Here is a 10,853-nt window from a genome sequence, read left to right on the forward strand (position 1 = left end):
TATTGTTTCTGTGGTCCCTGAAAAACCTAAAATGAGAATTCTACTGTCATGGTTTATTAAAGAGGGTTGGTCATCTCTGAATTAACTTTTAGTATGATGTAGAGAGTGACAATTTGCAATTTTTTTTTTTATTATTATTTGTCGTTATTTAGCTTTTTATTCAACAGCTCTCCAGATTGCAATTTCAGCAATCTGGTTGCTAGGGTCCACATTACCCTAACAACCATGCATTGATTGGAATAGGAGTGATCCTGAATAGAAACAGTAGCTATAACAATAAATGTGTAACCCTACAGAGCATGTGTTTTTTTTAATTGGGGTCAGTGCCCCCATTTGAAATCTGAAAAAGGAGGCAAATAACTCAAAATAAAAAAATGAAGACCAATTGAAAAGTTCCTTAGAATTCTCCACTCTATAACATACTAAAAAGCACTCTCTTAACAGAAATATTAATTTTGTCAGGGTTTTATAAATAAATGCAACTTTTCTGCCTAAGCCCAACTAAGAATATATATACGTACTGTATATGTGTTTTATGATGGATAACAGTAGTCACAAAACAGTGTTGGCTTTTTTTTTTATAGATTATTAGTAGTCAACCTGACCCTATGTCTTCTGCATCTTCACTCATGGATGATGTTGCTTGAGGTATCAGAAAGCTAGTCACGTGGCAGTATTTCATTGTCCGAGCAGCACCCCGCTAAATTCTGATCCTTGCTCCACTACAACAGGATAACTCATTCTGTTCTCGAGGAACACTGAAACATATTGTCCTTCCTGAAACAAAAAAAGAAATGCACCTTTGATTTAGTCCATTCAGTCCTTCATAATGTAATAATCCATAGTGCTCTATTGCAAAGATCAGTGAATATAATTCTAATTAAAGAGTTAATCATAATGAGTTAATAACAACTCCTATATAGCATTACATTTGAATCCAATTAGGATACCCATGTGTAATCATAGGCTGAGACTTATATGTAACAGATACACCAATAATACACTGATCCACATGAAACCTCTTTCCATAAGTTGCCCGTGTGTTTTCTCTTAGTTTTTGAATGCGGCTTCTGTACAGTAAAATGCTCACAATCATTTGTGTTAGTTGTTTCCTTTGTACAAACTGCTGGGAGGCTCATCAATTTTATAGAGACTCGTTTGTGATCTACATACTCTGCTTACCTGCAGGTACAAGACTCCATGTACATTAAGTGTGTGAGGTGCTCCACTGATCTGGCTGGTTTGTTGCAGAGACCTAAAGGGTAAAAATATCCAAAATATAACAACGTGTTAACATCGCCCTTAAACCTATGTATCCAGTTCTTTATCTCTATTAAACACAATAATGTGCTTGGCAAGTGGAAACAGATGGGGATTTTCATCCAGAGGCAGATATGAAATACTTACAAGTGTTTTTGGCATAAGGACTGGATACACACTTGTGCTCTCAGAAAGCCTGATGTTGTGTCCAATGGGGAATGCTCCTGAAAACCTGCAAACAAATACAGGAGCATTGTTATAGAGCAGGGATCCCCAGCCTTTTTTTATCTGTGAGCCACATTTAAAAATAAAAAGTCGGAGAGCAACACAAGCCCCTGGGAGTCCCTGTGAGTGCCAAATAGGGCTCTGATGGGGTATTTGGTAGCCCCTCTGTGGACTGGCAGCCTACAGGAGGCTCTCTTTGGCAGTACACATGGTTTTTATGCAATTAAAACTTTGAAGCCTGGAATACAAAAATAAACACACACTTTAAGGGCCACTGGGAGCAACATGTTGCTCACAACCCACTAGTTGGAGATCACTGTTATAGAGGATCAATTCTTAATATACATAACTTTATACAGAAAGGCTTATTAACCAGATTTCATTACAGAGAGACCCTAGTCATTAAAATATGAAACCTGGCCTGTTTCCGATTCATCCTCAGAAGTTCATCATAAACTGGTCTTTGAAGGACAGGCTCCTAGAGAGGGTTGGACAGGAAGCTAAGGCAATAATCCAGTTTTACTATGCCTTTTTATTTTTGCAGGATGTTGCTGATGCTGCCGACTAGATATCATTTTCCAAACATATAGGTATAGAGAGAGTTTCTTTTGTTTTTTAGAGAGAAATAATGTGCGACTCACCAATATTCAGTCTTGAATTGAAAGCATAAAGTCCACTATATGGGGCAGTATATCGGCCAATGGTGAGATTAAGACCTGCTCCTCTATTAAATGAGCCGTCTTCTTGTGCCTGTGAGACGTGAAATCCATAAGAAGCAATAAATATCTCTCTCTCTTCATGATCTGCTGCAAGTGTTGTGAATTATTCATAGTTGCCTATTGGTTAAAACTGCATTTAAAGGGGAGATTCACCTTTAGATGTAATTTTTAGCAGACGGGCCTTGAGATCAGAAAGCAGTTTAATGGCCAAATGATATAAAGCTAGTTAGTAACTTATTTACAGAACAACAAACATATAAAAGCAGCACATTGATACCATGCCCCTTACCATTTGGAAAAAGTATACCTTTCTATTTCTAAGTGTGAATTTGACTCACTCCTGATGATGTCTCTTGCAGTTTGTAGCAACTGAACTTCCTGTTTAATGCTGGTCAGCGGGTCATGGATCGGGTTTTGGATAAGGCAGTTGCGGGTTGGGTAGCGAGCCCATGTGGGTAAAAATGCGCATCTGGGGTTTAAAAAATTACTTCTAAGCAACCGCAAGACTCTACCCTGGTGTCTGCTCCCCTCCTCTAGGCTTGCTCCGTATAGTAACACACCTCACATTTGCTGTTCCCTCTATTGATTTCTGTAAAAAACGACTTAATGACTCCTCGACTAGTCAGTTTGGGGCACTTGGATGTCAACACAATAAATTATGTGATTACTGTTGTTTATTTCTGCTTACTCTGAAATGGACTCTTTGCTCTTTCTTTCTTACTTACTTTCATTTATATCCATTTTTACTTTGTATGTAAATTTTCCTAAAATGACACACTTGCAGTTGGTCTTCATATTTTATTTATAATAGTTTTTTTAATGGTTTATTGTTTTGTTCATTAGATCTCTGGATTGGAATCTGCTATCTGGTTGCTAGGTCCAATTTAACTTCACAACTAGGCAGAGGTTTGGATGAGAGACTGGAAGATAAATAGAAGAAGGCCTGAATAGAAGGATAAGTAATGTAATGTAACAATAACATTGTCGCCTTACAGAGCAATAGCTTGTTGGCTACAGGGGGTCAGTGACCCCATTTGGAAACTGGAAAGATGCAGAAGCGAAAGGCAAAAAATTTAAACTATGAAGACTAACTGGAATCTTGATAAGCATAGGACAGGCTAAACTTAAAAAACCTGTGCTTCCAAAGATTTAGACTGTCAGAGATCATAGTGGGCATGGTATTCCTTTTTACAGACATTCTTTTACCCACATATTATGTTCACCTGTCTGTGCTGCCACCATATTCTGTATCTAACCTGTTGGTACTGGCGCAGCTCTCTCTGGACTCCCTGTTCCAAAGCGGAACTTTGGGCTAGCTTACAGATAAATGCAGCGTGCACAGTTGAAGGGGTGAGAGTTAGTGGATACTTGTGTATCTCTGTGCGTTCCCCATTCAGCCTTCTAAGAAGTTCTGTTTAAAAAAAAAAAGGTTAATGTGAGTTATAAAGCAGTATGGCTAAACAATATATGTAATTATTTTCTAAAACACCAAAAATGTACACAGTGAGGGCATAATATAATTAGACAGTGAAAATAATAAATCTATGCTTATTGCTTAGGTGTTTTAATACACATTTGGTATGAGCTCTCTGCCCCAAAGAGCTTACAATCTATTAGGAAGAGGAGACTGAAACAAAAGGGGTGGGTAAGAAGTGCATGGGTTAAGGGTGTCTTGCTGCAGACAAAGTCTAGCTAAATGCTTACTCTAGTAGGAGAATTTTAAGGAGCTCTGAGAAAAGTGTGGGAGCTATAACATACTGAAGCTTTCCAGAGATGAGGTGCAATAAGAAAGGGTTTTTTTTTGTGTGACTCAGCTGTTTTGGTGAACTTTATTGTCCACGGATTGTCTTGAGGTTAGTGCAGAGCCCGGAAAGGAGTGTACGGATAAGAGCAGATTTGTAGAGAGGAGTACATGAATGTAGGGCTCTGAAGGACAAGATAAGAATTTTGTAATTAATGCACCATTTTACTGGAAGCCTTTAGTAGTGAGGCAGTCAAGAAGTATTGAGATGAGATGATGTGGGCAGCAGCAAGGATGGATTGCAGCGGGTAGTGATCAGGGAGAAAAGCTAGTAATATATTGCAGTAGTTTATCCTGGACAGTAGGAGGGGCTGAGCCAGTGCTTTAGCAGTAGAGGGACAGAGGAATGATTGCAATGCTTCTTAGAAAAAAAACTGCATCTTTTGGGGAAGGATGGGTCTTAGACGACACTCATACACCTGTCTTGCAAGACTGGACATAGGGTGACATTGTCGATTATAAATGTTAAATAGAGGGAGGGGATATATTTAGGTGAGACTATAAGAACTTCAGTCTTGGACATGTAAGGTGGTGAGTAGCCATCCAAGATGCTACAGCAGTAAGGCATTGTGGGACTAGCAGGGCTGAGATCGGGACTGGGGAGAAAGATCTGTGTGTCACTGTGTAAGGGCTTTAGCACATGGGCAGATTCAGGGAGATTAAGTTGCCTGGCAACTAATCACCTCTTCTTTGGGTCGACAATCTCCCCGAACTGCCTTCCGCCTGCTAAAATGGAAAATTGCCTGCAGCAATGCAAGGCGCTTTGATTTCCGAAGTCGCACAAAGTTTCCTCGTGAGGCAACGAATCTGCCCGTGTGCAAAAGCCCTGAAGATTATAGGAGAAGCATGTAATAAGGTCACCCAGAAGGAAAATGTAAAGAGAGAAGAGCAGAGGCTCTAAGACAGACCCTTGAGAGAATAAAAGGTTCAGACGTTCTGTCAGAAAACATGACAATGAAAGTGTGAACAGAGAGCTAGGATAATGAAGCGCCACTGATACCAACATTATTAGGTATTTTACTCTGAGAATGTTTTTTTAAAGCAGAATAATCAAATTGGGGAGATCCTCTGAAGAGTAGCCTGAACAATGTTTCCATCTCTCCATGTGTTGTTGTGATATTGTGTTACATGGCCTAAGGAAAGCTCAGTTATGTCCAGGGTTGAAAGTTGTGAATATTACAGATATATAGATACTATTTGTGTACAAGCATACTAAAGCCTTATAAATCTTGCTAGAGTCCCATGTTAAGTAATGAGATATGGCCACCAGCACTCTTGCTCCAATTTTATCACCCTTTCTAAAAGACTCATTATGCCCTGTTATTTGTGCACTAACCCACATATTCAACTCATCCCTCTCAACTGGTATATTTCTATCCACCTTTAAGCATGCCATTGTCACACCAATACTTCAGAAAACTTTCTCTCATGCAGCTTCCTTTGATAAATATAGGCCTAACTCACTACTGTTCTTCCCCTCCAAGCTCCTAGAATGGACAGTCTCAAACAGTTTGCTGAAGGTCCTACATAACAATCATCTTCTTGACCCCTTTCAGTCAGGTTTCCATACAGGTCACTCTACTGCAACAGCTCTAAGTTCATCAACAGTATCCATGTTGCTTAGGACTAGGGACACTATTCCATGTTCCTACTCCTTGATTTCTCTGTAGCATTTGATACAACTGACCATTCCAGTTCTAGGTAGAAAAAGATGAATGAATGGATCATTGTGCCAACTATGGTTTCTTTTAACTCAATTTCTTTTTTAAGGAGGGTAAGATTATTTTATCACTGTAATATATAATATAATTGCAATTTACAGACTTACCGCTCAGCAACTGCAGGAAATGATGGAGCTTCTTCCTCTCTAAAACAGGACTGTAACTGTGATGTGTAGCAGGTGCTGGGGGGCCAATAGGGCCACGGCGACACGGCTAGACAGCAAACAATAAGGCAGAAGAGAAAGAGATGGCAAGCTATTGAGACAGGAGCTGAAGTTTTGGCCTTCTAATATATACCTAGGTATGTGCATGTGTGTGTGCAAGAACATAAACATGGCTGAGTTTTTATATGTGATGAGTAAAGGCATAGAATTGATGTACTGAAACCACAGTGTGCAAGTTCAAATAAAAGCAGAGAGAGACATAATTGAGCGACAAGTTCAAATAAAAGCAGAGAGAGACATAATTGAGCAACAGTCATGTAAAGCAGTGAGGAGTCTCACACGCAAGCTTTCTTCTTGGCTTTTCTTTTTGCCGTTGGGTGCACGGTCAGAATTTTTCAGGAGCATCAACCAGGACTCTTTAGGTGGCCAAGGGGGGCGCTCTATCCGGGGGACCTTTTCTGAAGACTCCTGCGGGGTTGTCAGCCTAGGGATCGCTAGTGGAGGAAGAACTGTGACCGGCTTAACCTGCATAAACAGAAGAATCAATCAAATTTTACCCAGTCCAGAAACACATCTTATGAGAACGAGCCTATGTGCAGTCTATAATTGCTGGCACTGATATCTATTCAATAATATTATATTACACTAAGAGAATTCAGTCCAGTCATACATTAGTCCTAAAAGCATCAAGCATACAACTTGCAGAATATAGCCTTCAATTGGGCAGTGATTCATATTTCTCATTGTAGGTACAATAAAATTGCCCATGTAATGCAAATAATCATCCATACCTTATTTTCACATGCAATTCCTGTTCTATAAGGCAGAGGTTCCCAAACTCTAGACTGGCCCAGAACTAATGAATAGGACCCCAATGTGAAGGCCGTTTAGGGTGAGGATAAATATAGGATAATAGGATAAGTATATAGGATATAGGATAAGTATAGGATAAATGCTAATTTGCTGTGCGACATATTCCTGGCAGAGCAGACTGAATTACACTTACAGAGAGATTTAGGGGGAAATTCACTAAAGGGCGAAGTGACTAACGTTAGTGAAAATTCGCCAGCATGACGTCATTTCGGGACTTCGCTGATTTACTAATGGGCGCCGCGCAGGCGTCACTTCACTAGCGAAGGAGATAGACTCTAGCGCTACTTTGCATTCTTAAGCCAGCCGATGTTTCACTCTGGCGAAAGAGCGTTACTTCGCAAATTTGCTAAGATGCACCTTTTACTCAACGTTACCTGTTCCGCCAGACTTGCCTTCGCCAGCTCAGACCAGGCGAAGTGCAATTGAATGTATAGAGCTTCTTCAAGTTTTAGTTGAAAGTCCCAAAAAACCCTAGCGTCTTTTACTTTTTCAGGGTGATAGGCTGCAAAAGTCCGTAAATTTTTTTTTGGGTACCCGGGTTCCCCCATACAATTCCTACCATATGGCACATAAAATAAAGTTGTTATAATGCCCTACACATGTGCCCAGTGTATCGTTTATTGTATTAAGGTATCCTTGTGTAGTGTAATGTATTTGCTGCAACATATACGTCCATTCAACTTTAACTTCCCGCCATATGCAAATTAGCCAACGCTAGCGCAACTTCGCTTAGCACAGTAATGCTAGTGCAACTTCAGAACTCCAGAGTTTGGTGCCCTGGACGCAACTTTGGATTTTAGTGAATTGGCGTTGTCCTAGTGAATCTATGCCTGGCGAAGTGTTGCGATGCGAGCGAAGCCGGCGCTGGCGAATTTCAGCAGGTTAGTGAATTTGCCCCCTGTAGAGAATATTTATTGGCTGTCCTAGGGATTTTTAGAACCAGAGCATGATGATTGATATAATAATGCTTTCATAAATCTGTGATTTTGTAATAAAGGGATACTGTCATAGGAAAAACAAATGTTTTCAAAATGAATCAGTTAATAGTGCTGCTCCAGCAGAATTCTGCACTGAAATCCATTTCTCAAAAGAGCAAACAGATTTTTTTATATTCAATTTTGAAATCTGACATATTGTCAATTTCCAAGCTGCCCCAAGTCATGTCACTTGTGCTCTGATAAACTTCAATCACTCTTTACTGCTGTACTGCAAGTTGGAGTGATATCACCCACCTCCCCCCCCCCCAGCAGCCAAACAAAAGAACAAAGGGAAGGTAACCAGATAACAGCTCCCTAACACAAGATAACAGCTGCCTGGTAGATCTAAGAACAACACTCAATAGTAAAATTCCATGTCTCACTGAGACACATTCAGTTACATTGAGAAGGAAAAACAGCAGCCTGCCAGAAAGCATTTCTCTCCTAAAGTGCAGGCACAAGTCACATGACTGGGGGCAGCTGGGAAATTGACAATATGTCTAGCCCCATGTCAGATTTCAAAATTAAATATAAAAAAAATTGCTCTTTTGAGAAATGGATTTCAGTGCAGAATTCTGCTGGAGTAGCACTATTAACTGATGTGTTTTGAAAAAAACATGTTTTCCGATGACAGGATCCCTTAAGGAAAATGACCAAATACTGGAGCAGAAAATAATGCTCAAACCCCAAAAAATGTCTAAAAACCACTTCATATGTTCATTTTTCTCTTCATAGTTTTTAAATGATTTGTCTTCTTCTTCTTCTGACTCTTTCCAGCTTTCAAATGTTGGGCACTGACCCCATCCAAAAAAACACATGCTCTGTAAGGCTACAAATTTATAATGCACAGTTGCTAGGGTAATCTGGATCCTAGCAACCATATTGCTGTAATTTCAAACTGGATTGCTGTTTAATAAAAAGCTCAATAACTCAAAAGCCACATGAAAACCAACTGCACATTGTCTCAGAATATCACTCTCTATAGCAAACTAAAAGTTTATTTAAATGTGAACAACCCCTTTAAATGGGAAACCTCAATTTTACTTCCTCTGGTTTTAAGTTTTCCCTCATTTAATGCCATTATTTGTGGTCCCATCCATATATATATTACATCATTAATTTCCCTGATTTTACATTTTCCCAGACAGCATCTATTTCTGGTCCCCTAAAAAAACATAAAATGGGGTTCCAATGAAGTTCATATTTGCATTATACTAGAATTCTGCATTTGTGTAGCGGTATGGGACCTGTTATCCAAAATGCTCAGAGCCTGGGGTTTTCTGGATAAAGTATATTTCTGCAATTCGGATCATACCTTAATTCTGCTAGAAAATCATATAAACATTAAATAAACTCAACAGGATTGTTTTGCTTCCAATAAGGGTTAATTGTATTTTAGATGGGATCAAGTGCAATGCATGGTTTCATTATAATAGAGAAAAAGAAAATAATTTTTAAAAAATTGTATTATTTGGATAAAATGGAGTCTATGGGAGATGATCTTTCCATAATTGGGAGCTTTTCTGGATAATGGGTTCCCAATCCTGTATTATGATTTTGTAATAGGGTAAGACTACCACAAGCTAATGCCACAAGTTTTTAGAAAAGAAAAAAAAGAGTAATACACCCCAAATCAGGTCAAAACTGGCACTCAAGAAAGAACCCCACCTATTGCTTTAGAAACTCAAGTAGCCCCAAAGTTTGGGAACCTGTTCCTGATTGGTGGACACTGAAAAACACACATTATAAAATATTATCAGAAAAGCTCACCTGACTGTAAGCTCATGTGCCCACATAAATATCTACAGTAACTGTATTTACCACTGGATATGCAAGAAGCAGAGCAAATACATGGCACATGTTGCCTTTGAGTAGCATTCAGCATGGGATTATATTACTATGCCAGGAGTCTGCTTATTGAAACAGATGATAAACTTACTTGGAACATGAATGATCTGTTCTTGTGGGTGCAGGCAGGTCCAGCACAGAAGAGAATCAACAACACTCCCATGCTGATAGTCATGAGCACACAGCGCAGAGGGATCGGCTTGTATTCGGCATCCATTATCCTGGGGGTCTGACTGGCCCAACAAAACAAGTACTGGATCCTGTTGAACACACTGGGGCACAGCTTCTCAAAGAGGCCTGAGCTCCCTACACTGACTGGTTATGCTTATTCAGCTTCTGCTTAGGTTGCACCCCAATTACTTTCCCTCAGGGTCCCCTAAATATTACTGTGCGGTGATTCACACAAGCAGCATAAACATAGAGGCTGTACTTATTAGACAGAAAAACAAACAGTCCTGTTGGAAATCACTCACATTTAAAGAAGGGTTCACTAAATAAACAATGGCACATAACAGGTTCCTACTGTCAATGCCTCTCTCTGCTGTCACCCCTTCCTCTGCCTTGTCCTGCTGTTGCCCAATATATGTCAGTATCAGCTCTTGAGAACTGTCTTGCCTTCATGGCTTAGATAACACCGAAGTGCACCCAACGCCCCACACGTACACAATTAGCAGTACAGAGCAGGAGTGTGGCCATTCCAAGAAACAGTATTTGGAGAAATGTGTTGCATAGATCTAATGAGGCACACATCTAGGTGCTGGGTTCTTATAATCCATCCTTGTCTGACCCTAGACTGTCTGCTCTATAGTCCTGTAGGCAATTGGCACAAAGCTCAGAACCCTGAAGAAATGAAAGATACCACATACATGACATCAAACACTAGAGCGTTATTTATTAAAGTCTGAATGCCAAAAATTCGAATAAAGAGGAAAAAAACTAAAATTTTTCAGAATTTATTATACCCGAGGATGGAAAAAGTCTGAATCCAATAATCCGGCTTCTTAGACCTGTGGAGGTTCCATATAAGTTAATGGGAGCAGTCCACAAGATATCCTGATCTGTGCCGGGTTTTGTGCAATAATCCGAAAATTGCTTGGTTTTTGGGCAAAAATTCGAAAAAATCTGAGTTTTTGGGAGGAAAATCCAAAAAATTGTATGATTTGAATTTTTTTTTACATTTTTCTAGTTTTTTTCCTGCACAGGAAATTTTTGGGAAAATGTATTGATAATTAAGGGGAAATAACCTGTGCGGATTTGGTCGGAGT

At 39.6% G+C, this 10,853-nt stretch overlaps 1 protein-coding gene across 1 annotated transcript; it reads right to left on the reverse strand.

Moving 5' to 3' along the window:
- Positions 1-366: 366 nt before the first annotated feature.
- erfe.L (erythroferrone L homeolog) lies at positions 367-10,260 on the reverse strand. Its single transcript, XM_018263872.2, has 8 exons — positions 9,680-10,260; positions 6,230-6,415; positions 5,834-5,939; positions 3,461-3,615; positions 2,127-2,235; positions 1,408-1,492; positions 1,183-1,255; positions 367-777 (listed from the first exon to the last, which is right to left on the reverse strand). The coding sequence occupies exons 1-8, from the start codon at positions 9,803-9,805 to the stop codon at positions 679-681; spliced, it is 939 nt and encodes a 312-aa protein (XP_018119361.1). The 5' UTR covers positions 9,806-10,260; the 3' UTR covers positions 367-678.
- Between the last annotated feature and the right edge of the window lie 593 nt (positions 10,261-10,853).

The sequence above is a fragment of the Xenopus laevis genome, chromosome 5L (assembly GCF_017654675.1).
Source record: "Xenopus laevis strain J_2021 chromosome 5L, Xenopus_laevis_v10.1, whole genome shotgun sequence".
Taxonomy (NCBI): domain Eukaryota; kingdom Metazoa; phylum Chordata; class Amphibia; order Anura; family Pipidae; genus Xenopus; species Xenopus laevis.

Coding starts and splice junctions, on each gene's coding strand:
- erfe.L (XM_018263872.2), bottom strand. CDS start 9,805: ATGGATGCCGAATACAAGCCGATCCCTCTGCGCTGTGTGCTCATGACT. Junction 3,616..5,833: donor TTTCCTGCAGTTGCTGAGCG/GTAAGTCTGTAA, acceptor TTTTTTAAACAG/AACTTCTTAGAAGGCTGAAT. Junction 2,236..3,460: donor AGCTGCGCCAGTACCAACAG/GTTAGATACAGA, acceptor CACGTCTCACAG/GCACAAGAAGACGGCTCATT.